At 39.4% G+C, this 26,999-nt stretch overlaps 1 protein-coding gene across 3 annotated transcripts in view; it reads left to right on the forward strand.

The window, feature by feature from the left end:
- Positions 1 to 26,716, forward strand: part of ADIPOR2 (adiponectin receptor 2) — a 90,980-nt gene extending 64,264 nt beyond the window's left edge. Inside the window, exons 3-8 of one of the 3 annotated variants that reach the window (XM_010363562.2) lie at positions 10,779 to 10,898; positions 15,898 to 16,069; positions 18,468 to 18,654; positions 18,900 to 19,087; positions 21,936 to 22,129; positions 23,984 to 26,716. In XM_010363562.2, the coding sequence (XP_010361864.1) occupies positions 10,779 to 10,898; positions 15,898 to 16,069; positions 18,468 to 18,654; positions 18,900 to 19,087; positions 21,936 to 22,129; positions 23,984 to 24,112 (990 nt within the window). In that variant the 3' untranslated portion in view covers positions 24,113 to 26,716. The remainder of the gene's footprint in view (positions 1 to 10,778; positions 10,899 to 15,897; positions 16,070 to 18,467; positions 18,655 to 18,899; positions 19,088 to 21,935; positions 22,130 to 23,983) is intronic. The other 2 variants (XM_030938864.1, XM_030938865.1) reach the window with 2 other exon arrangements.
- The last annotated feature ends 283 nt before the right edge of the window (positions 26,717 to 26,999 follow it).

Here is a 26,999-nt window from a genome sequence, read left to right on the forward strand (position 1 = left end):
AGCACATGGGGAGGTATACTATTTAGATGCTTAGGGAATCTTAACTATTCTACTTCTTTAATCTTCGAGAGAATAAATGCATTCTTATCAGGAGAATAATGGTAGTTCACTTTTATTGATCTTATACAATGGATGAAGCAATTTTTGAGCTCTTTTGAATATATTATTCATTCCTAAAGTAGCCTTATGGAATAGATATTATTAGAATCTGTTTTACAGATGAGGAAACTGAGGTTTCATGTGAATGTATGTGTATTGTACACTGGGACTCTTGTCCAGGGGGATGATATACTTTTTCTCTTCAGAGGGGCAGGATTTTCTTTTCATTGGTTTATTGTAAAAAGTGCGATATGGCAATTTCAATGATTATTTGCCTTTAATACATTTTAAAGTACATTATTTCCATAGATGATCAGACTTGTGGAAAAAGAGACCCTGTGATAGGTGATAGTGATCCATTGTAGTTGTGGAACTGGCTCTCAAGGAACATTAAATAAAGTACCTGTGTGTACAGTTAGATTACGCTTACCTGTGCATAGGAATCCCTTCCTTATTTGAAGTGATGGAGAGGTTAGTCTATTCGATTCCTTATGAAGCAGAATGGATTTTTAGAAAGAGTATTAGAAACTAAATACTTTAAAATTGAAATCTCTGCAGTAGGAATTTGTATTTGTCACAAGCTCCCCTATGTGATTGTGAGACACACTTAAAGATTGAGAGCCAATGATCACAGTTTTTTTTTCATAATATATATATGTAAGTTCCAGACCAGCAGGAATTACATCAGGGTAAAGCTGGGCCTTGAGGAGCTGAGTTTTCCTCTTTTGTAAATGCAGTGTGTAATAGTATGCCTCTTGTCTCACAGGGTTGTAATGAGAATAACCTAGTGCGTGTAAAGCAGTGGTAACACTGCCCGGTATAGAGAAAGCACTTAATAAATGTTAGATGTAGCATATCATTGGAGGTGTATATTTGGATCAAAAAGAAAAGACTTCCTCTGCTATATCCAAAGGACAAAGTTAATCTCTCTTTATTTCTTTTTGTTTTTATTAGATTTGTATTTATCTTGTAAAAAATAGATTGGTGGTTATCTGTCTCCACTCACTTGAACATGTTTATCCTCTGCATCCAAAATAGTCTAGGAATGGCTGGACCTGGTGGCTCACGCCTGTAATCCTAACAACTTTGAGAGGCTGAGGCAGGCAGATTGCTTGAGCCCAGGAGTTCGAGATCAGACTGGACAACATGGCAAAACCTTATCTCTACAAAGAATACAAAAACTACCCGGGCCTGGTGGCATGTTCCTGTAGTCCCCAGCTACTTGGGAGACTGAGATGGGAGAATCACTTGAGCCCGGGAATTTGAGGCTGCAGTGAGCCATGATTGTGCCACTGCATTCTAACCTTGGCAACAGAGTAAGACCCTGGCTCAAAACAGAAAATTACACAAATGTATATTCCAAGAATATTGTATTTGTGCAGTATTTAAGTAAATAAATGAATGATTAAACCTGAGTTTTAGTCCTGGCTGTATTGCCAGCCAGATGTGTGACTTTGGCTAATTTTCTTGATTTCTTTGGGTTTCATTTTCCTTACATTAAAATGGAGATGTTTAACTGGGTGATAAACAGCTAAGATTTTCTTATCCTCAAAATTTCTGTGGTCCCCAACACTATATTAATACTTTTTTGTAATGGAATAAAAAATGAGTGAGGGTCATAGTTTACTTTTTTCATAAATCAATCCAGTTAGGTATCTTTGCTTAAGCAGCCCTTTTAATGCCTTCTTTGATAACTTTTATCATGCCTGCTTTTATTTAGTGAAGCCATTTCTGTGGACTAGTAAGTAATTTTGTAGGAGACAGTTTGGTAAAAGGAAAAAAGCAGGGTTTTGTACTCAGAGTGACCTGAATTTGTATCCCTGATCTCTTCTATATCATTATTTTTCAAACTTCTGCGAAGGAGGATCCTTCAAAGAAAAACGACAAAAACCTTATTAAAGTATTACACACATACACACGTAGGTATATCATAAGTGGATAGTTTGATAAACTTTTATAAACTAGACACTCCTGAATAACCAGCACTCCTGGAGGCTCCTTATTACCTCCTCATACTAACTGCCTATTCCCACTCCCCCAGAGGGAACCATTACCCTGACTTCTAATGGCATAGATTAATTTTGCTTCTTTTGTACTTTATCTCATTGTAATGATTCCATATATACTCATATCTGGCTTCTTTTGTTCAGTATCATGTTTGTGAAATTCATCTGTATTTTCTGGGTATAGCTGTAGATTGTTCATTTGTATTGGTCTGTGGTATTTCTTTATATTACTATACCAATTTTTATTTTATTTATATGAAGGCAATCTGGGTTGTATCTAACTTGGGGCTATTATAAATAGTGTTGCTATGAACATTCCAGTACTTGTTTTTTAGTGAACAAATGTATATACTTCCATTAGCTACATACCTGTGAATGGAATTACTGGGTTAGGAAGATGATCCCATTCTCCCTTTAAACATCAGAAATATTTAACAGACCTCACTACATGATACATTCTAATATTAGTTTGAAAAAAATACATGATAGAAATTGGCTATGAATTCAGTTCATCTTAAGTGAATTTGTATTTTGTAATTCACGCAGCACCTACCTGTGTTTTAAAGTAGTTATACCTACTTTATGAATGAGACATTTATTCAGTCTACAGAGAACATTTGATGTGTGTATACACTTGCGTAATTTTTGAAGTAATTAGGCAAGATGGTGGTGGTAGGTTGGGAATTAAGGTACTACTTAGAGCTGTGTACCTTCTCGTGGCTTCTGTTTCTTCATTTACCATGCTTGATCTAGATTTCCACTTAATAAAATGGGAATAGAAATATACTCATTTCAGAAACTTGTTATGAAGGTTTGATTAATTTGTAAAAATCACTTAGTACAGTGTCTGGCATGTAGTGTATAATAAATAATAATTGTTACTCTGTCCTTCCTTTATAATAGTGCTTGACTACTATAACTGTAGTAAATCGTGATAAACACATTGAAGTTATCCACATATCTCAGCCACCCTTGACTTCAACAACCTTTTCATAAAGGTGATTTCTAAATCTATCATTGTAGTGCTGTCTTCTTTTTTTTCCTGTAGACCCTTCAAATGAGAAGTGCTTTCTTCTTTATTGGACTTTTAACCATTTCAGATTGAACTAATATTAAACTAACGTTAACTGTCCACTCCCCCACCAGCTTTTCCTTCTATTCTAACTTCCTAATCCTAATTTCTCTTAAATAGTACCAACTTTCTTTCACGTACTCAAACTTGGTTCGTAGACTGTCAAAGTGGAAGGGATCCCAAAAGTCATTTAGTTTAGTAGACACATGGATGCTTTTAATCCTTCTTCAAATGTTTTTAGTTTCTTTACCATGTGTTGGCACTTTGGACTTGAGAAGACATAGTTTTTGCCCTTAAGCAGCATGTAGTTTAGTTGGAGAGACAGGTAAATCAGTACATTTGTGGTGAGTGCTGTGTGATTTTATGCACAGATTACTATGGTAGTAACTCCAGCTGCAAATGGATTTAGCTAAGAAAGGACTAAAGGACATTCTAGACAAAGGGAACAGCAGATGTGAAGATTCAGAAGCAAGATATAATATGGTGCCTGTAGGGAATAGTAATAATAATAGCTAATGTTTATTGAGTATACACTGGCACATACTGATGTCTGAACCTGAAAAATGTCCAGCATAGCTGGAATGAAAGGTCAGGGTACAGTGGGGTGGAGGATGTGGTAGTAAGACAAGACAGCTAGGACCTGAAATCTAGGTCTTTAGCCTCCTGGTCCAGTATTATACCATCATTCAAATTTCTTTTTGAAATTTATATCAGTTTCAAATTTTGTGTAATGCGTACATGTTGAAATGATGAGACCATTGCCTCTAGGCTTCTGACCCTAAAGCTGGACTCTTAACTATGTTTGCTAAAGTGTATAGTTAGGAGGCATTCTGTAAGCTTTTGGACAGAAATACGGAGGCATTTCAAACCAGGTTGTCCTAATCTTTATATTTATGGCTCCCCTCTGCCTCCTGTTCCCTTTCTGAGCTTTCAAGATACTAGGTTGAATAAAGAGATCAGCCTTTATGGTTGTCCTACTTTTCCTCTGCTCCAGGTTCTTCTTTATAAATTGGGAGATAAGGAACTTTTATTCATTCAACCTTCATATTCTGTTAAACTGGTTTACTTTAACCAAACTCAAGAATGCCACTATATAATAGTTTATTATACGAAAACTAACTCGTAAATAGACTCTTGTCAGTCACTTCATTTTATTTTCATGGAGAAGTCTGCTTAAGAAATTCAATTAAGATGAGAGGCTGGGCGTGGTGGCTCACCCCTGTAATCCCAACTTCTCGGGAGGCTGAAGCAGGAGAATCGCTTGAACCCTGGAGGCAGAGGTTGCAGTGAGCCGAGAGAGCTGAGATCACGCCATCACACTCCAGCCTGGGGGGACAAGAGCGAGACCTTGTCTCAAAAAAAAAAAAAAAAAAAAAAAAAAAAGATAGAATTGCTATTTGAGAGTTTTTAAGAAACTGAGTGATTTTAAAGATCTTTTCCATCAAGCTTTGATGAAAGTCAGAGTACATATATTTCTAGGCAGGCCAGAATGAATATTCATGTAGACTACATATTGCAGTTATTCTTTTGGAGAATACTGGGTATATATCCATCAATACTTATTCTTCAGCTGTCTTTTTTTATTTTTATTTTTGTGGATAGCTTTGTTTCCACAAACTTCTTTGTTTTCATTTGTTAGTAGTATCAGCTTGCTAATGCCCTTGGTACACATGTCCAGTTTCTAAAGTTAAGGCTGGCTTCAACCTGTCAACTTGGAAAAAGACCATAAAAATCACCTGTTGATCAAACTAAGCCAGGTTTATTATATACTCCAGTAAGGGTGAACCCTGCCTTAAAGAGTCCTAGAAGTATTTCAGAAAGAAAGTATTGGATATGGATATTTACAGGGTTTTGGGGTCTGGGTTCAAGTAGTTTAAGGAGATTTTACTTGGCCCTATGCTAAGTTGGTGATAGAATTCTTGGACCAAGTCTTGATAAACAAATACTTATTTGATAAGTGAGCATGTTTGCCCAGTTGAGCAATTTATTATTCCAAGGATCGAATTGTGCAGTCTGTTGTTCAGTTGAATGAGTTTTTGAGAAATTCCTAAAGCTAATGATGAAGTTATTTACTGGTTTGCATTCTTACCATCCTGGGCAATAATTTCCTAGAACAAATAATAAAGTTATGTTGATATGGGGCCATAGGTCTTAGTCCTCATAATTAAGCTGTGTGAATGCAGAAGGTCTCAGTTCTCAATGACATTTATAAAGGCAGACAAATTTTAATCAAAGGTTTACTGTTTCCAGCCCTGGATACTGTACCATTTCTTGACCTTTTTCGTCTAATTGTGGATGGTAGATAGTATCATGATTGAGAGTCTTTGTGGCACTTTGTGCACTTCCACTAACATTTAAATACATCATTTATGTTTTGCTACTTTCCTAAATGCACCTGAAGCTTTAGTTGAACTAGTCTCTTTTACTCAACATGGTACTTTTGCTTTTCCCACTTCGTTATTTTCCTTTATCTTATCTTTGCAAAATTTTTATTCTTCATGCAGCTTTTCCTGAGCCTTGCAATTTCTATCTTTGAACTAGCTATACCTTTTTTTCCTATGATAGTTATTTATGTGGCTAAATGAGCACTTTATTAGATTGTAAGTCCATGGAAGACAGAGACTATGTTTTATTCATCTTATTTTTAATCATCTAATAAATATTTGTTAAACTGAATTACTCTGTTGAATTGAGTTGGGCCAAAACCAATAAATACCCAATAGGTTTGTGAATTATTTTCATATTAGGCTGATCTTAAAGACCTTTTATCTTTATCACTATGGTTCTGTCTTTCCAAAAGTAAAGTGTACTCTGGAAAATTCTCATTTTGGATTGCAGTTTGGACAGATCATCAAAGTCAAGTGTTACTATGTTTTGAAATACAGTCAGCAAAGTTCTCACAGATGGACTTTACTGAAAACAGATGGCGGGAGGGAAGAGATATTTCAAAATGTCTGTGTGCTCATTTCAAAGCATTGACCTCTACAAATTTAAATATAATAGTTATTCATAGAAAAACCTGGAGAATTAAGTTTTATGCCTTTATTCTTGGCAGCTTTGGTTTTGTTTAATCTTTCACAATGTCGTGTATCTTGTCATAATTTTGTTGAGGGTATGTGGTAAGGAGTATGACAACAGAAGCAGAACATAGCATGTATGTGATCATTGAATATAGATACAATTTATTGTTCAGAGAGATATCTTTGGGTACTGTGGTTTGGTGGCTGTTGGATGGAAGTTAGATATAGTAATTTCATTCATAATAAAATAGTCATTTGGACTTAATATTGGAAGACAGAGACTATTTTAAATATAGTGTCTAGCATAGTCTTTCCAAGCCATCAGTATGTGACATACGGTATACCCTAGGGAAAGTATTTTTTATCCTGTGTTTTAGCCAGTGTTTAACTCTGCCACTGTATTCCTACTTTATCCTCTCTCTAACCCAGGGAACTGCATTTACCACCATCCACACCATGTGGATAACCTCGTTAGCAACTCCATAATACTTGAACACAATAAATAGTTAATTATGGTCTAGTATTTTAATTTATCCTTTGAGAACACATTTGTGAATATTCCATTATACAAGGGTGAGAATTGGTCATAATACTTGATAAATCAACAGATTTATTAATACTTTGCCCTTCTGAAGGAAATACTTTTGTTTTGTTTGTTTCTCTTGTTGCCCAGGCTGGAGTGCAGTGGCACGATCTCGGCTCACTGCAACCGCCACCTCCTGGGTTCAAGCGATTCTCCTGTCTCAAGCCTCCTGAGTAGCTAGGATTACAGGTGCGCACCACCTCACCTGGCTAATTCTTGTATTTTTAGTAGAGATGGGATTTCACCATGTTGGCTAGGCTGGTCTCAACATCCTGACCTCAGGTGGTGCACCCGCCTTGGCCTCCCAAAGTGCTAGGATTACAGGCGTAAGCCACTGTGCCTGGCCGGAAATAATTATTTTATAAAGATTCTGAATCTTGCTCACATATTGGGATGGATGGAAATATTTATTTTTACTAAAGTCATTTTTTTTTTTTTTTTTTTTTTTGAGACAGAGTGTAGCTCTGTTGCCCAGGCTGGAATGCAGTGGCACGATCACAGCTCATTGCAACCTTGACCTCCTGGGGCTCAAGGAGTCCTCCCCCTGAGCTTCTTGAGTAGCTGGTACTGCAAACAGCCACATAACACCACTCCTCGCTAATTTTTATATTTTTTGTGGAGATGGGGTTTTACCATGTTGCCCAGGCTGGTCTCGAGCTCCTGGACTCAAGCCATCCTCCTGTCTCGGCTGCTATCAGTAGTCCTGTATGTAATCAGTATCTGATAATCAAAATTACTGATTGTGAGTAAGCGCATTGATTACTTACTGAATCATATTGATTCAGAGTGCAATTTCATCAGGTTTTACTTAATGGTAGTATACATTAACCATATTGTGTTTTATGTGCATATTTGTAGTTTTGAAACTGCTGACAATAATTTGCATGAGAATAAAGACTTTCTGTTTTTTTGTGAAGAATCAAATACGTTGAATATGCGTAAATATTTGAGCTATTTTACATAGCATGTAATTTTATATTTTAAAATCGGTCTGCTGTAATCGTTTCAAGCTATTGACCGTTTTCAGGTTTTATATAATTTTAATGGAATTTTATCATTTTAATTTCATGTTTAATTAGGCACAGCCCTCTTTAATCTATTGTTGAAAGTCTTCTAGAGCATTTATTAATTTAGCCATCATGTAAGTATGTTCTAGAAGCCATGGGGAAGAAGATAGACACTTAAAATCTAGTTTAGGAAATAATACATTAAAAATGTAAAATTCTATTAAACATTAAATAAAACAGTATAAATCAATAAAAGCTGTAATCAGATATTACTGTCAAATGAGAGGCACAGACTTAAGTGCTAAAGAAATCAGAAGAAGAAGTCAGAAGAAGAAACAAGTCAGAAGAAGCAACTGCTGTGGGTTAGACAGGTTATGCGGTTATGCAGTCTCTAATGAAAATTGGTTCTTGGTGCGGTGGGCGGTGAAAAACTATTAAATACTACTATGGTTTGTAACCCCCCATAGGGCCACAGTACATAGATAGTGTATCTGTGTTATTAAAATTCATGGGGATTAAGAAAGCAATCTAAAAATGTCCCAGGGCCAGGTGCAGTGGCTCATACCTATAATCCCAATATATTTGGAAGCTGAGGCAGGAGGATTGCTTGAGGCCAGGAGTTCCAGACCAGCCTGAGCAACATAGACCTCGTCTCTACACACATATAAACACACATGTGCACACACAGATACAGTGGTGCATACCTGTAGTGCGCACTGCACACACGTGCCCACGGTGGTGCACACACACACACGTGCACACAGTGGTGCACACCTGTAGCCCCAGCTATTCAGGAGGCTGAGGTGGAGGATTGCTTGAGCCCAGGAGGTTGAGGCTGCAGTGAGCCATGATCGCACCACTGAGACCCCGTCTCAAAGAAAAAAAAAAAAAAAGATCCCGGGCTTGGGGGTAGCAGTAATGAAAGAAAGGTTGAAGAACACGAGTTTAGGATAGTTAAAGAAGGGTTTTAAATAGGAACTATGAAGGTTAGTCATTGAAGGATAGAGAGTACGTTTTAGGTAAGCAAAGATGGAGGGTTATTTTATTCAAGATGGTTTTCTTGGAGATTATATGTTTTTATAAAATCAGACTGGGTGTGTAACATGTCTCACATGCCACATCATAGCCTCTAGTTAGTGTCTTATAAACTGGAGAACAGGAAAATTAAAATCTCAGAATTTCCTTTTAAACAAGATCAAATTTAAAGTGTTGTAGTAGATTACCCATTGCCTCTGTGTTCATTCTTACCAATTAGGTTTTCGATTAGAGGTAGAAGATTCATTCATTTCTTTGTGCAGTGATGTTAGCAGTACTGTTTGTCTAAACAGACTCTTGGTTAGATAGGGAATTGTGGTTCTCTTGTGCTGTCTTATTAATTGAGTTAAAGAATTATAGAATTTTTTAGAGATGTAGAAGACTGTAGAGATTGTTTAAACTCCTCCCTTGATACGTAGGGAGAAAATGGACCTGCAGTGAGGATCCGTTGATGTTAGTGGTAGAGCTGGCCTCACCACTTTGGTCTCCTGACTTCTAGTCTGCTGCCCTTCTTCTCACAATATCATTGTATCTAAAGCAGTATGAACCTTGGTCTGGAGGCAGAAATTTTAATTTTAGTAATTTATCTCTTTAGACCATACCGGATTGTCACTTTTTTCCATTTGCCTAGACAAATCAGTCATTTTCTTCAGAATGTGGAAAGGCAGCCAGGCGCGGTGGCTCAAGCCTGTAATCCCAGCACTTTGGGAGGCCGAGACGGGTCGATCACGAGGTCAGGAATCAAGACTATCCTGGCTAACACGGTGAAACCCCGTCTCTACTAAAAAAAAAAATACAAAAAAACTAGCCGGGCGAGGTGGTGGGCGCCTGTAGTCCTAGCTACTTGAGAGGCTGAGGCAGGAGAATGGCGTAAATCCAGGAGGCGGAGCTTGCAGTGAGCTGAGATCCGGCCACTGCACTCCAGCCTGGGTGACAGAGCGAGACTCCGTCTCAAAAAAAAAAAAAAAAAAAAAAAAAAGAATGTGGAAAGGCAGTGGGTTTTGGAGTTTGACTTTTTGACTTTTCCACTTCAGCTTTAACCTTGGACAACTTATTTAATCTCTTTGCCTAATGCTCTTAATATGTTAAATGGGAATGAGAATACTTAATAAGGTGGTTGGGATTAAGTTAGATGACCTATATATAAAGCCTTTTCCTCTGTGTTGGATATATTTTTTTAAAAATTTGTTAAATGTTTTTCTCTCCTTTTTCTCTCTGCCACTAGAGTACTTACCACATTGTGTATCACAGTTATTTATTTCATGTGTCCCAGGTGTGAGTCTTGGAGGTTTTCCCCTCAGTAATTTCTCAATTTTATGTAATATTATTATGGATCTATGACATAATTCTTTTTTTTTTTTTTTTTTTTTGAGACGGAGTCTCGCTCTGCCGCCCAGGCTGGAGTGCAATGGCCGGATCTCAGCTCACTGCAAGCCCCGCCTCCCGGGTTTACGCCATTCTCCTGCCTCAGCCTCCCAAGTAGCTGGGACTACAGGCGCCCGCCACGTCGCCCGGCTAGTTTTTTTTTTTTTTTTTTGTATTTTTTAGTAGAGACGGGGTTTCACCGTGTTAGCCAGGATGGTCTCGATCTCCTGACCTCGTGATCTGCCCGTCTCGGCCTCCCAAAGTGCTGGGATTACAGGCTTGAGCCACCGCGCCCGGCCTGACATAATTCTTAAAAAACAAACCAGTAAAGCCAGGAATCTGCTACTGAAACAAACACAGAGATGCTGCTATAGTAGAGAGTTATTTCATCTGTCAGAGAAGAATTGAGTACTAGAGTTCATTTTTAATACTAATAATTCTATAATAAACTGACTTACTATATTGTTGATTCTTGTCTAAGGCCTTGTTTTAACCTTAAGAATTTCATTATAATTCTGCAAGGGAAATGTATTGATTGTGTCATTTGGCTCCCAGTCTTTGTCCTTGACTGTTTCTGTGATTGCCTTGCAGAGCTCTGAGGAACACGAGTGCAGTGATGAAGCTCCTCAGGAAGATGAGGGGTTTATGGGCATGTCCCCTCTCTTGCAAGCCCATCATGCTATGGAAAAAATGGAAGAATTTGTTTGTAAGGTAAGAGTGCAATTTCTTGTCATTGTCATGCTATGTATTTAGCCCTTCCCAAACAGAAACCTTTAGAGAGAGTGGTAGTACTGTAGACTTTGGTTTGCTTTGGGGAAGATCTGTGGCAAGATGGGGACAGAGGTGGTCTTGGGACTCTAATCTTGTTGAAGACACAATACATTTGTTGGCTTGTAGTAGCCATGATAAAGCTCTGATAAAACTAGGATATCCAGCTGGGAAGCAAATATTTCCTAATGTAGGTTAAGAGAGTAAATGTCTTATTGGTGGTTTAGACAAACAGAATGAAACATAATCAGAAGTGGTTGACGCCTGGAGATATGAAAATGCCCTCCTCAGGTCCCTTAAATCTGTTCTGCTGACTGATTGCAATGGCAAATGTACTGTTCTTTCTAGGGATTCTAGGAATTCTGAGTAATCAGGCTACTCTTGAGAGAGAAATTTTCCAGTTTTCATGTACATTGGTATATTCAGTTCAGCTGGTATATATTCTGTCTCTAAGGTTTTTCTTCCAGTCCATTGTCTGATTCCCTAGGACCTATTATGGGATTTTTCAGTTCAGCTGGTATTTTCAGTTCAGCTGGTATATATTCTGTCTCTAAGGTTTTTCTTCCAGTCCATTGTCTGATTCCCTAGGACCTATTGTGGGATTCTCTCTCTCTTTTTTTTTCTAAAATAGTAATTAGAGTTGAGTTTGCTTGCTTAGAGAAAATAGACACATTGGTAAACTTGTAGGTACTTGATCAATCAGATCAATAAGGGCCCTGGCAGGTAGGATCTAATTAACATAAGTCAGTCTGTCTGTGTGTATATAAATTGATTTATTAAACATTTCTGGAGAACTACTATTTAGAGAGAAATTTTTGTGACACTTAGCTTTTCATGGCTTTTATGAAACCAAAACTTTTTATGCACATGGTCTTAGATCCAGGAGACTATAGGTTTTCTTACATTCACAATAATGCTGGAAATAATTGGGAACAGTGGACTTAGAATACTATCACTTTGGACCAGGGTATGAAAAGAGAACATTGTGATCTGAACATAGACATCCTTTCCAAGACTAAGGGTCTAGTGGGTTTTCAGGGGGAATTTAAACATTTATGGGTCTGAAATAGAAAATTTTAGCCAGTTTGACAATGAGTGAAGAAACTGAACAAAACAATAGATTCGTTCTAGTGATCACTGTCTCAGGAGAATTAGCACAAAGGGATACAAAAGATTATTTTGTTTTTAAAATGAAAATTTGGTGTGAAGAAATCTCTCAAAGTTGGCAAATTTAGTATCTGGGCCATTAGGGAATTTTAATATTTAGAGATCAGCGGGGTACTGTAGCTGACTTAACTGCCTTTTTGTCCTCCCTTTCTGAACAGAGAGCAAAGAATAAAGCAACTAAAACTCTAAATTAAACAGTGAATCGGAGAATAAATAGGGCAGGACATTTGTTTGCTGCAAACTATGATCTTCTGAAGAAAAGGAGTGTTTTAAATATCCCTTAGCAGTTTGTTTATGACAGCAGAATGAAGAGGCGTCCTGTTACACAGTGTTGTCTGGTGTGGCTCTACCCTGCCATGGCAGTGCAACTGACCACACTTGAAAACCAGCCATGTCTAGTGGTACAGGGATTCTATTTCTTGGATTGGAAGCAAGTATAACAGAGACATTTTAATATGAAATGTGCTGTGATCTTGGTCACTCTTTTTGCCCCTAGACTTCAGTTGTTGCTATTTTACCAGCATAACCAGGTCCATGTGGGAATAGGATGTATGCAACAGGCACTTTATTTGTTTTTGAGATTTATTTATTTTTGAGTCTCACTCTGTCGTAAGACTGGAGTGCAGTGGCACAGTCTCCACTCACTGCAACCTCTGACTCCCAGGTTCAAGTGATTCTCCTGCCTCAGCCTCCTGAGTAGCTGGAATTACAGGCATGTGCTACCATGCCCGGCTAATTTTTGTACTTTTAGTAGAGATGGGGCTTCACCATGTTGACCAGGATGGTCTCGATCTCCTGACCTTGTGATCCGCCCGCCTCGGCCTCCCATAGTGCATTATGTAATCCTCCCATAGGGATTACAGGTGTGAGCCACTGCGCCCGGCTGTTTTTTTAAGAAATGTTTCTGTGCATTTTATTTTATGGTCTAATATACCCACATACCCAGTGGATTATTGCTAAGATATTTGAAGGTAGGCAGTGTCTTTGTCAAGCTTATAAATAAATATGTCTTTGGCTAAGCTGTGATCTTCTTCTTTTATTCTAGGGGGTAAAAGAGGATATACCTATTTGTGTTGGAATTTGGCTGACTATATGTGACTCCAAGTTGAGAATGAGGGTGCAGTGTCTGTTGAATGTGTCACTAATTGCAGTGTAATTAAGAAAGTATAGCTCCTTGTCTCAGTATTTAGACCACTAGAACATTTGTTTAGAAATAACAGGGAAAATCACTCTGAAATTATATGCATATATAACCAGTAAGAAACTCACATATTCTTTTTGAATGTAAAAAGGGAACATATGACTCTTTTGTCTATGTAGGGTAGCAAAGTAGCACTTCGGATACAGCAGAGCTGTGTGCACATTGTGAATTGCCTTGAAGATGTAAGGATTGATTTCTATCTTCCTCTCCCTCTCAGAATATAAAATTCCCCCAAAGTAAGGTAATAGCAACATTTTGTAAGGTTAATCTCAACAATAGTGGTCTTTTCCCAAATTCAAATTTGATGCAGAAAATTCAGTATCTTGGTCTCTCTCTGACACTAAAAGAAGCAGACTGCAGAGGTTGACAGACTTCCAACAGTTCCAACAGAAGGAATACTGGATCCCTGATTCCCTTTCTCTCTTTCTCTCCATAAAGTCCTGTGGAAGATCTTATACAGCTACTTTTGTAAGTGGTAGTACTATTAGCAGCAGCTGTTAAAAATAAAGATTAGTCTTTTGGCATTATTTTATTTTATCGTATGTTAGGAACAAACATAGAATAGCCAGATTTGCACCAGTAACCATAGACCCCAAGTTTTGAGTTGGAAGGGGAGGGAGGAGAGGTTATGTGTGGCTGGGGGCAGGAAGAGCAGGCAAGAGGCGGGGGGGCTAGTTTGGATAGAGTGTTAAGAGGGACACATCTGTTCTTAAATTGTTAGTCCTCACTTCCTTTGGAGGTGGATATGTTACACAGAGGATTAGTTCTTTTACAAATATCTGTAGGGAAGTAAGAGAGCACAGAACAAGAAACAGGTTGTGGAGCAAAAGGAATGGGCATAGTAGCTGGGAGTAAGTGGCAGTCTTTCCACAGAGTAGAGAGAGAGCCAAGTTTCTGTGGCTTACCCATATTGTCACAAGACCCCTGTAGTGGGTAGGGTGGAGGTCATTGTCTGAAGGTGAATCTTGCTGATTTGTAGCCTGGATTCTTGCTTTATAGGGTAATAGACTGGAAGAACTGCTCAGCCCACATTAGCTGGAAGATAGACCATATGCCTGCCATTTTTCCTTGCATCCTTCTGTCTAGCAGAAGCAAGTTAGACAAGATTAGTGGTCCTTGTGGTGTGAGCTCTTGGGGCTATGAGACATTAAAAGAAGCAGAGTGCAGAGGTTGACAGACTTCCTACAGAGGGGATATCGGATTCCTGATCCCTTTTCCTCTAGAATCTGATGCGGGAGGGACCATGAGGAAAAGGGAGGAAAGGGCGCTGAGGGACTGAAAGGGCAATTAGGGCTGAGCTTCTTTACCATCTCTGCAGCACGAGCAGGAAGGTGGATTAGTCACTAACTGTCCCACAGGAGATAGCCCCTGGGGATAGTCATACTGTCTTTGGAGTAGATGCCAGGAATTACTAACTAATTCATGAAATGCTTTGTGTCATTTTGTTTGATCTTCATGATTTCCTTATGAAGTAACTGAAGCACTATTTTACAAATGAAGGAACTTCAGGTTGGAGGTTTTATAATTAATTAAATCTCATATAGCTAGTTAATGCCAGGGATCCACAATTTTCTGACTCCTGTTCTCTTTCTTTTCTGCTTCATCATATTTGTGCGGTGGGAAGAGAAGAAAGAGTAAGATGGAGAGAGAGATTTTAGCAAAAGGCACAAAAGTGTGATTCTGTGTAATTCTGTTTTTACCAATAGGAATATTAAAAATAAAAATGTTCATATTTAATACCACAGGGATTTATCAGGGATAAAGTCTGTTACATAGGATGAAGGGGGTCTGTATGACTGAGACTTTGGAATCTTCATCCCACCGTTAGCCAGATTGAAACAAAGTTTGAAACCACTGTTTTAGGGCATGTCCTATAAATTTATTTACTCTTTCCTTTTCCTAAGGTCCCCACTTAAAAATACTTTTTTCTTTCTTTCTTTCCTTCCTTCCTTCCTTCCTTCCTTCCTTCCTTCCTTCCTTCCTTCCCTCTCTCTCTCTCTCTCTTTCTTTCTTTCTTTCTTTTCTTTTTCGTTCTCTTTCTTTTCTTTCCTTCCTTCCTTCCTTCCGTCCTTCCTTCCTTTTTTTTTTTTTTTTTTTTTTTTTGGCAGAGTTTTGCTCTTGTTGCCCAGGCTGGAGTGCACAGTGGCATCATCTCAGCTCACCACAACCTCCACCTCCCGGGTTCAAGCAATTCTCCTGCCTCAGCCTCCCGAACAGGTGGGATTACAGGCATGTGCCACCACGTCCCGCAAATTTTTTGTATTTTTAGTAGAGATAGGGCTTCTCCATGTTGGTCAGGCTGCTCTCGAACTCCTGACCTCAGGTGATCCGCCCACTTCGGCCTCCCAAAGTGCCGGGATTAAAGGCTTGAGCCACCATTCCCGGCAAAAATATCTTTTTCATCAGTCTTTTTAAAGAACTCAGAATATAAGACATTATACATTTTGAGATGTTCGCCTTTTAAAAAATGAATTATTTTTCCCATTATGAAACTGTGGTAAGACATAGTTGTTAGGGATCAGTGTTGCTAAATTGACAAAATCACAAAGATGTTTGATAATACCCCTCTGCCAGGTATGGGAAGGTCGGTGGCGAGTGATCCCTCATGATGTACTACCAGACTGGCTCAAGGATAATGACTTCCTCCTGCATGGACACCGGCCTCCTATGCCTTCTTTCCGGGCCTGTTTTAAGAGCATTTTCAGAATACACACAGAAACAGGCAACATTTGGACACATCTCTTAGGTATGTAATGTCAGTGATGTGATGAGCTGGCGATTCACTGTATTTGATGGTAAGGACAGAACTTCAGACATGTATTTGGATTTGCCATTTTGTTCTCTGAATTTCTAATGATGAATTTTCTCACTGGTTTACTCCTAGGTTATCCTGGTTTGCACTATGATTTTGTTATAACTTAAGTCGTATTTCTCTCTACTAGATTTTCAGATATTGTCCTCAAACCAGGCCAAGTAAAAGTAGTTGCTATACAAAATGTGGTTTCATATTGTAGTAACCACTGAGAAGAAGGTATTATTTAATAGAAGTAATCTGATCTTTTAGAATTCATTACTTATATGCACTGCTAATTTTCAGTTTGGCCTGAAGTAGAATATATGGACTGTAATTTTTTCTCCGTAATGATTGTATATTAAAGAAAGAATACTATAGAGGAAAGAATAGTCTTTCCAACAAATGGTGCTGGGATAGCTGAGCCGTATGTAAAAGAATGATCCCAAACTCGCATATACAAAAGTGAACCCAAAATGGATCAAAGACCCAAACATAAGAGCAAAAACAAAACAAAACAAAAAAAGAGAGCAAAAACTATAAAATCCTTAGGAGAAAACATAGATATAAATCCTTGTGACTTTGGATTAGGTGACTCTTTCTTAGAATTGCCACCAAAGAAAAAATAAAAAGTAAAAACAAAAGTAAAAACATTGGTATATCAAAGTGCATTATCAAGAAAGTGAAAAGACAACCCATAGAGAAGAGAATATTTACAAATCAGCTGGTTGGTAAGGATCTAATAAATAACTCCTACAACTCAACAATAAAGACAGCCGATTTTAAAAATGGGTGAAACATCTGAATAGATGTTCTTCCAGTGAAGATCTAAAATGGCCAATAAGCACATGAAAAGATGTTTATCATCATTAGGCATTTAGGAAAATGCAAATCAAATGTTTTGAGAAATGCAGTGAGAAATCTCACCACTTCACACCCACTAGGATGGCTATAATCAAGAAAATGAAAAATAACAAGTCTTGGCAAGGATGTGGGGAAATTGGAACTTTCATACTTTGCCAGTAGGAATGTGAAATGGGGCAATCCCCATGGAAAAGGCTGGCAGTTCCCCAAAAAGTTAAAGAGTTACCAGAAATCCACTCCTAGTATATTACCCAAGATGACTGAAAACATGTTCACATAAAAGCACGAACACAGAAGTTTATAGCAACATTATTCATAATAGCTAAAAAGTAGAAGCAACCCAGATGGGTATCGACTGGTAATGGATAAACAAAATATGGTATATTCATACACCAGAGTATTATTTAGCTGCAAAAAGGGATGAAGCACTGATACATGCCACAACATGGGTGAGGCTTGAAAACATTTGCTAAGAAGCCAAACACAAAAGGCTACATGTTGTTTGATTCTACATGCATGAAATGTCCAGGACAGGAAAATCCATAAAGACAGATTACTGGTTGTTTAGGGCTGTGAGGAGTGGGGAATGGGGGATGACAGCAGATATAGTACTTCTGTTTGGGGTGATGAAAATATTTTGGAATTAGTGGTGATGGTTGTACAACCTTGTGAATATACTAGTTTCTGGCCTTACTCCTTACTTACCACACATTTGATTTCCATGGTGCCTCTAAGTTCCTGCCTGCTGAGAGGAGAATAGAGAGTCAAATCAAGTTTGTTGCTGACTTCTAATTCAAGGATAATTTTTAATTAAAATGATAATTACTTAACAAATGTTGAACTTGAAATTTCTGTGCCTGCCTTGTGTTAGGTGGCCCTTCCCTAAACAATAGGAACGTGGCATCTTTCTGTGTAGAACAGTTTAGGAATTGGTTAGGAAATGGCCTGAGTAGGCATTTTACTGTCCTTAACTCTTGAATCTCCTGAACCAGCTGATGAGGACCAGAGAAGCAGCATGATGCTCCCTGACAGCTATTGGTAGAGGAAAGCTGTATTTCTTGGCAGGGTTTAGGGGTATTGGAATTCATTGTAAAAACAAAAGCAAAAGCACAATGGACCATTGAAAGCTGGACTATGATGTATGTGCCAAAAACTGTATAAATGAAACTATTCTACATCTAGAGGTAGGAGTGGCTTCTTATCTCTTCTAAGAAGTAGCCACACTGTCTGATTTCTTTTTAGATTATGCCCTTAGATAAGTTTTTATATTCTGTATATTCAGTTTATGAAGCTGAAGTATTTCTGATACCAGCAATGTTGGAAGTAAACCACGATTGTGGATTGGCCTCAGTTACTTGGAAAATTTTTCTCATTGAACTTTTGATTCAGATATTGTTATGATGCTGAAGGATTGAAAACAGAATCATTACATAATATTGTCTCTTTTAAAGGGTGATATTTTATCTATTTTGTGTGCTCTTTTTCCTAGGTTGTGTATTCTTCCTGTGCCTGGGGATCTTTTATATGTTTCGCCCAAATATCTCCTTTGTGGCCCCTCTGCAAGAGAAGGTGGTCTTTGGATTATTTTTCTTAGGAGCCATTCTCTGCCTTTCTTTCTCATGGCTCTTCCACACAGTCTACTGCCACTCAGAGGGGGTCTCCCGGCTCTTCTCTAAGTAAGTATATGTAAAGTCTGTATTTTGGCCAATGATTTAGAGGTAGTGCATTAGGGAAAAACATTCAGCAGAGCTGGCAGAATTCTTAATATCATCTCATGGAAACTTTTTTTTTTTTTTTAAATAGCAACCCAGTTTGGCTCTTAGCTGTTGTTGATGGCTTATGTCATGAGGGATTAATTGGAACCTGTAGTGGCTAGTAATTTTTAAATTACTGCATTAAATGGATTTTTTTTCTATCATAGACTGGATTACTCTGGCATTGCTCTTCTGATTATGGGAAGTTTTGTTCCTTGGCTTTACTATTCCTTCTACTGTAATCCGCAACCCTGCTTCATCTACTTGATTGTCATCTGTGTGCTGGGCATCGCAGCCATTGTAGTCTCCCAGTGGGACATGTTTGCCACCCCTCAGTATCGGGGAGTGAGAGCAGGTAAGAACACTGGAGGGCTCTACATTCGACATTCATTTATTCACTAGTTAAATTCACTATTTATTAAAGTTCTGCCATGTGCCAAACATTATGCTGTGTATTTGTGATGCCAAGATGAAGAAATCACAGTCCTATTGTTGAGGGTTTTTTTTATGTTGTAGTAGTAGTAGTAATAGTAGTAGTTGTTGTTGTCAGTAGTGTTTATTAATTGTCTTAAAGCATTAGGGTTGAGGGGTCATGGTGAGTATGAGGTGATATAATTTGGGACTGTTACTTACTTGAGTTTATGGCTAACCCCCATCCAGAAAGCGGTAGTGTGTAACTTTTGTAAACAATGATTTTTCTTACTCAGCGTGGAGTGTACTTTTTGTAGTGATTCTTTTTTTGTTGTCATTTTCTGTTTTGTTTTGTATTTTTATTTTATAATGGATAATCTGCTTAAGGCTTCACCCCCGTACTGATTGTGTTTTGTTAAAGTAGGCACCATATCTCCCTTCTGATGTAGGGTAAAGGGACTTTTTATATTTAGGATAATGCCTGTTTAGCTGGAGATCATAGAGAAAGCCACAAGGCCCTCAGTGCCTTGGCTGAGTCTTCTTATAGGGTATGGAGTTAGCAGAGATGTTTTTGTCTCCCACTCAGTGTCAAACTCCGTGCCCACTGAGAATGAACAAGGAGTGTTTTTCCTTTCATCCTTAAACCCCCAAAACCATTTAGTATTAAAATCTAAGCCTTGGATCATCTGCAGGTACCTGGAAGGTTAGACACAGAAGTAACTTCATGTCAGTGACCACTGTTACAACACTCTGCCCTCCTCCTTTTTGTGTTCGTATGAGCAAATGAGCATTGGTCAGGGTCCGCTTTCAGCAGTACTTGAGTAGTACAGTGGTGTTAAGCCTGTTTGAGCACATGAGATAAGAACATCTTTGCTGAGTAGAGCTGAGCGTTTTGCTATTTATATACATCAGAAGAACCAAGTTCCTGAGCCTTTGACTTAGAGAATGATAGGCAGAAACCATTAGCAGCCTTTGCTTAGCATGTAGAGGAAAAGAACAAGTGAAGAAATATCATGATAATAATTCCTTAGAGGAGCAGAGGTAGGAAATAGTTTTTCTTTAGGCCTGCTTGGTTCTTATCTTTTGTGAGAACAGCATTGCCATTTTCCTCTTCTCTTTTAGATGCCCATTTTATTTGTGAGTATGCATCCTGTATCTGTGCTTACATATATTGCTGTATACCAGCAGTTTATTTGGTAATGTCCAAAGCAAGTCATAGGCTCTTTATCTGTGGAGAAAGCTTACCAAATGACAGCTTGTTTTGCAAGGGTCATTGTTAACTCTGTGTCAAAATGTAGGAGCAATTAGTTACTGGCTGAGGCAAGGAGTTCCTATGTTGCTTTGGCTGATACACAGGTTTCAAAGTAGATTTAGACTAGTGGCCTTCAAATTTTTTTTTTTCTTCATGACATTTTCTATTACAGTCCTGAACACGTGTATCTATACATAAGTTCATGTATATATAAATTACAAAACTTTAACAAAATAGACTCCACTTATGTTACAGTCTGATATTTTAATTTTATTCTAGTTCATTTAAAAAAATGCTGGTTGAGACTCATTTAATTCATCTTAGAACTTAGGTCATATCTAGAAGTTTAAAAAAACATTACTTCAGATTTCTGGAGGCAGTAAGGCAGTAGGGCTGTGGCTGAGTGATTTGCCGGACTTTTGTACCTGATTGTTATTTAGGGGCCTGGGAGCTTTCAGAAATCTCTCTCACTCTCTCTCATCTTAGTATAGTATTCTCTCCCATCCCCCACCCCCATTAGGTCATTTGTTAAAGGCATTGAACAATTTTTAAGTGCCCAGTTAGAGGTCACAGATTTAGATTAAATTTTTTTTTCTTTTTTCTTTTCTTTTCTTTTTTTTTTGAGATGAAGTTTTGCTTTGTAGTCCAGGCTGGAGTGCAGGGGTGCTATCTTGGCTCCTGACCTCAAGTGATCCGCCTGCCTTGGCCTCCCAAAGTGCTCGGATGACAGGTGTGAGCCACTGCGCCCAGCCCTAGATTCCTATTAAAAATAGGTGATGCCAGGTGATATGATCATTCATTGCCTCTCCACCCCAGGAACGTCTGTTGCTTCAAAGAGAAGATGAGATACGTAAAATAGCTTGTATTGTAACCTGTGTCTGTAAGAGGACAGGCTAGGACAGTTTAAATAAACTCCTGGAGCTGTCCTTTCTGCAAACATTTAGCAACATTAATTCAAAACCCTTGAACACTGCTGACTTACTAAGTTAGACCTCTCTTAGCGAGGCTCCTTGCTTCTTTTTTTTTTTTTGAGGCAGAATTTCACTCTTGTTGCCCAAGCTGGAGTGCAATGGTGTGATCTCGGCTCACTGCATCCTCTGCCTCTCGGGTTCAGGCTCAGGCGATTCTCCTGCGTCAGCCTCCTGAGTAGCTGGGATTACAGGTGTGCGCTACCATGCCTGGCTACTTTTTGGATGTTTAGTAGAAATGGGGTTTCACCCTGTTAGCCAGGCTGGTCTTGAACTCCTGACCTCAGATGATCTGCCTGCTTTGGCCTCCCAAAGTGCTGGGATGACAGGTGTGAGCCACTGCACCCAGCTGGCTCCTTGCATTTGTAAATCTTTAGAATATAGCTGTGTTGTCTTGTGTGACAGTGTCCTAGAGTTTGAAGAACCTTCTTTTTCCTTTAAAACTGGAAGCTAATTTTGTATGCTACTTGGAAATATTCAGTTTACAGAGTTAATGGGACCGTGCTGTAATATTGACTTCTGGCTCTTTGTTTCTCTTCTGCGTTACTTCACTCTCTTCTTGTGACTCCTAGGAGTGTTTCTGGGCCTGGGCCTGAGTGGAATCATTCCGACCTTGCACTATGTCATCTCGGAGGGGTTCCTCAAGGCTGCCACCATAGGGCAGATAGGCTGGTTGATGCTGATGGCCAGCCTCTACATCACAGGAGCTGCCCTGTATGCTGCCCGGATCCCTGAACGCTTTTTTCCTGGCAAATGTGACATCTGGGTAAGTATGTCAGGGGTGATTGAGTGTGTGTAGGTACCTGCTCGTGGGTTATTGGCATACTGCAGAGTGATGCAATAGAGAAAGTTTTAGACTCAAAGTTAGGAGAGTTGTATTCTGGTTCTTATTCCTTGTTTAGCTGTCTTTCTGTGGACAATAAGTACAGTAATAACTAACATTTAGTGAGCACTTCCTTGATGCTCAGCATAGTACAGAGTGCTTTGCATGGATTACCTCCTTTAATACATTAGCCCTATGTGGTATGATAACTCCTGTTCGTGTCTTCATTTTACAAATCAGGAGACTAAGGCTTAGGGAGGTGAGGCCACTTGTCCAAGCCATGTGGCTATTAAGTGGTAGAACTGGAATTTGAATTAGGCTAATTTTAATATCAGAATCTGTGCTCCTTTTGACAATGGAAAGTCATTTTGCCATTCTTTGTCTCAGTTTCCTTATTTATGAAATGAGGATGATAGACCAGATTTTTACCAGAGTCCTTTTTAGGACCAGATTTCTACCAGGGTCTTTTTTTATACCGAAATTTAGTGATTTGTAATGAGAGACTTGAGTGTATGTATGTCTGGTGGAAGAAGAGGGGTTGTGAAGAAGAGGGATTGTGAAGAAGAGGGAACTGGATTGAACTAGATTGTGGTCATTGGTAAGAGACGACGAAAGAGAGGAGGGAAAAGAAAATATATGGACTGATATAGATAGAAAAACTTACAACCACAGAGGGCCTGAAATATTTTTAACAAGACAAAATTGGAAATATGCTTAATGTGAAATCTGACCTTTGGAATTCTGTTCCTCAGCCTATTGCTGATTATTATAGACTAAGCTGATCATCTCATCTCTTTAAAGTTTAGTTTAGCTATCTGTAAAATGAAGAAGATCTTGAACTTAAGCAGTTTTTTTTAGCTTCGAATTAGCTCATTCATCTTTCTGATTGCATCATCATAATTTTGACGTTGGTAAGGAGGGGTTTTTGCCCTTTATCCCCTTTCTTTGGGGAAATTAATCCCCTTTGGTTTCCTGGGAAACATCTCTTGGGATGTGACTTAATTTCTTCTAGTTTTTGCTTTCAAAATCAGTGTTTTTCTCTTGATAAATCCTGCTTAGCCACTGTACTTTTTCATTTTGGGATTATAATGACAGAATAGTGTAATTTTTGAAGTGCAGCAAGCAATTGATTACCCTTCTTGAGATGTGGAATAGCATTCAACAGAACAGGTAAAATCAGAAATAATGTCACTTGCTTGTAGACCAGCTTCTGACTTGTGAAGTAAAAGGGCCTGTTTGCTTAGTTTTTGACAGTTCATCAAATTTCAGAATCGTAGCACTGAAGGAAACTCTGGGGACCATATGTTGTGACATTCCACACACGATCCTGGAATCCTCTTTAGTTTTTCTAATAAGAGAGCAACGTGTAAATGACCATAGCTCTAGTCCTCTTGTCCATGACAAAATGTCCATCAGCAGTGAGTAGGAAAAGGACTGTATGTGTAACCATAGTCCATGGCTAGGTGTCAAGGGATCTTTGGGACCTTTGTGGCCTGTGAGCAAGAGAGTCTGTATGTCATTTGCCACTGGTTTCAGTGTTAAGTGTGTAGATGTTTATGTGTAGAGCTGAGTGGCAGCACCCTGAGTTCTTTGGGAACAGCTGACTTTCAGCTCAGCAGAATGTGATACACCTAATGGATGTTCCAGGATCTGTGGACACCTTGAATTTGAGCTCTGCCACATCCATTCCCTGCCTTCTGCTCAGCGTGAACCAGGATTAAACATTTCTAAGAATCTTTAGCAGTCTTAATAATGTATGGATTTCTGTATCCCCTTCTCTTTTTTTTCCCTCTCCAGTTTCACTCTCATCAGCTGTTTCATATCTTTGTGGTTGCTGGAGCTTTTGTTCACTTCCATGGTGTCTCAAACCTCCAGGAGTTTCGTTTCATGATCGGCGGGGGCTGCAGTGAAGAGGATGCACTGTGATACCTACCAGTAGCCAGGGACTGTGACCCTAAACCAGGGCCTGCAGCACTTGCGGGCCTCCCTGCCGGCTACTGATGCCAGTACCAGAGGAGCCCCAAAACTTTGACAGCCTCGTGGGCTTTGTGACGGCCCAGGGGCTCTGCGTGGTACATGACTGAGAAGAGAAAAACAAAAATAAATCATACCTCAAAGGATGGAATGCATCAATTGGGAGAAAAGGAGACATAGCCCAAACCCTGGCTTATTCTTGGGATCTACTGATTGCGGGCTCTGCAAGACCCTTGGCAAACTGGCTTCTGATCCATATCATATTTATTTGTAGAAGATGGCAGAACAGTTTGGTGGTTCGTTCTTCTCCCTTTCTCTCTGTGTAACAATAATACAAACCAATTTAGGTGAACGTTTATATCCAGTAAGGGGTGGGAGTGTGATTTTAAATGCTCTTGGGAGAACAAAGAAATTAATGTAAATAAGATTTCTAACTGTTTAAATAAGACTTTATATACATGTTTAAAACGGGGTAAGGGAGGGAGGGAGAATTTTTGTATAGAATGAAACATGCAAGTACCACACACTGTTTGAATTTTGCACAAAAAGTGACTGGAGGAGGCTCAGGTGATAGCCCCAGAATGTACCATGTCTTGGTGCACCAAGGTGCCTTCTAAAGGCTGACATACCTTGGACCCTAATGGGGCAGAGAGTATAGCCCTAGCCCAGTGGTCACATGACCACGGTCAAGCTCAAGAGCCTTTGGGAGATCTGAAGTAGAGGGGAGTGGTATGTGTTTTCTCAGTGGAAGCAGCACACGAATGGCTGACAGGATGTGTTAGATAAAGGCTCTAGTTAGGGTGTCATTGTCATTTGAGAGACTGATGCACTCCTACCAGCTGGTAAAGGGGTGCTGGAGACCACGGAGGAGCCCTGGAAACATTAGCACGGGCTGATCTGGTTATTTCCTGGCATCCCGCTCACTTTTATGGTAAGTCTTATGAGAGGGATGTGACAGTTTTCCATATCCTTGCTGTGGAGCTCTGGAACACTCTCTAAATTTCCCTCTATTAAAAATCACTGCCCTAACTATCCTTCCTCCTTGAAGGAATAGAAATGGACCTTTCTCTGACATAGTTCTTGGCATGGAGCCAGCCACAAATGAGATTCTGACATGTCCAGGTTTCTCCTGAGCTCGTCTACATAGATTGGGAGACCTTTCCTTTGGAAAGATGAGTTTTACCTCTGGTACACTGTCGTGGTAAGCCTGGATGTGACAGACACCTCGACTCTCCTTGAACAAGAAAGCCAGCAGAACTCTTAAAGCCAGTTGTAGTACCAAGTTGTCAGCACTCACTGAACCCCACTTTACAGGGATAGAGTGACATGGCATTTTAAAGACAATGGTATGTTATTGCCAGGGAGTGAGGTACAAGACAGTGGCTCATGTCCCAGGCCTAACCTGATACGGTGTCAGAGAAAGTGGTGGGGAAAGGATCTGGTTTATGGAATTCTGATCTTGGCCCATAGGTGAACCACCAAAATAGCGCTTGAGTCTTAGGTTACTGTCATCAAAGACTTGGGATGACTCCATTATATCCTGGGATTGTGGGTATTAGAACTAAACATGGAGGTCTTGAGCATGGGGACTGGCATCCTCAGTAGGTGTCTGGGAATATAGGAAGGGCCTCCTATTCAATAGAGTTTTCTCAGTTATTTTCCTCCCTTGCCCTTCCAATCTCCAGCAAAAGCTGGGATCCAGGAAGAAAGAATCCAGTGTAGAAGTTGAGAAGAACTTGAGCGTTTTGGTTCTGGATAAGGTCACTGCCCTAGGTGCTAGGTGGACCGAGCAAAAGACTCAGTGGATGAACTGATGCAGTGCCTGACAGAATAAAGAACAGTATTAATCCCTTTGAGAAAGCATAGTCCAGCAGGACAGTGGCCATTTGGACAGAAGCCCACTTAGTTTCTTGGGAGCAACAGCATAGATCAGAAGCCAGACTTGCTCTTTGGTCATGCCCTTTGGGATACAGGGTACAGGTGCAGCCGTGTCACAACACCAACAGAAGTAGCAGCTCTCTGGGTGCAGTCACCCACACCCCAAAGCTGGAAGGATCTGGTTCAACATAGCACAAACCCTTAGGAAAAATGAAATTAACATCACTGATGTGTAATCCAGTAAAATCTCCCTCTTTTGGGTGTGTATGTGGGCATGTGTGTGCCCATTTCTATGTGTGTCTACGTGCAACTCACTACCAACAGCCTCATGTGCACTTGACCTGACAGTGCTCGCTGAGAACTCTAACCAGGTTGGCGCCTGAATGCCTTACTCTCAGCACTCAGAGGCTTGCTTGCTCTGTGCAGATTTTTAATTTTCTTTTTTGGCCCTAGGCTGGTTGGGACCTCTACAGCTTCATTCTTTCACCATTAAATAGTGGCCTTTTTCAGTATTTTCCCTCTTCCCCTTTATAAATTGCTAAAGCCACAAAGCACATTTTTGGGGATCATAGAAGGTTGGGGTTCCAGAAGGGCATCTGTGTGATGGTTCCATTGATGTGGGGTTTCCCTACTTGCTGTATTTTCAGTTTCTAATAAAAAGAACCAAATGAAATATGACCCTCTGTTGTGTGTTTTTTATTGCCGTTCAGCTTACCTCCCCTTAGCTTTTGGCACTTTTTTGAAGCTCTGATGTAGACACTGAGATTTAAGAAATATTTGGAAACTTGCCATTTGGGATGCACAAATTAAAGTGCTCATGCCCAACTCCTGTTTCCTAACTCAAGCTTTCATTAACTTGGACCAGGTTTAGAATGGAGGGGAGAGCAGCCCTAAGAGGCAGTTCTTACTTATTGTTGAAGTTTATAAAAATAGTCTCTAATGTAACACTTGATGTCAAGGG

This window comes from Rhinopithecus roxellana, chromosome 10 (assembly GCF_007565055.1).
Source record: "Rhinopithecus roxellana isolate Shanxi Qingling chromosome 10, ASM756505v1, whole genome shotgun sequence".
Lineage (NCBI taxonomy): Eukaryota > Metazoa > Chordata > Mammalia > Primates > Cercopithecidae > Rhinopithecus > Rhinopithecus roxellana.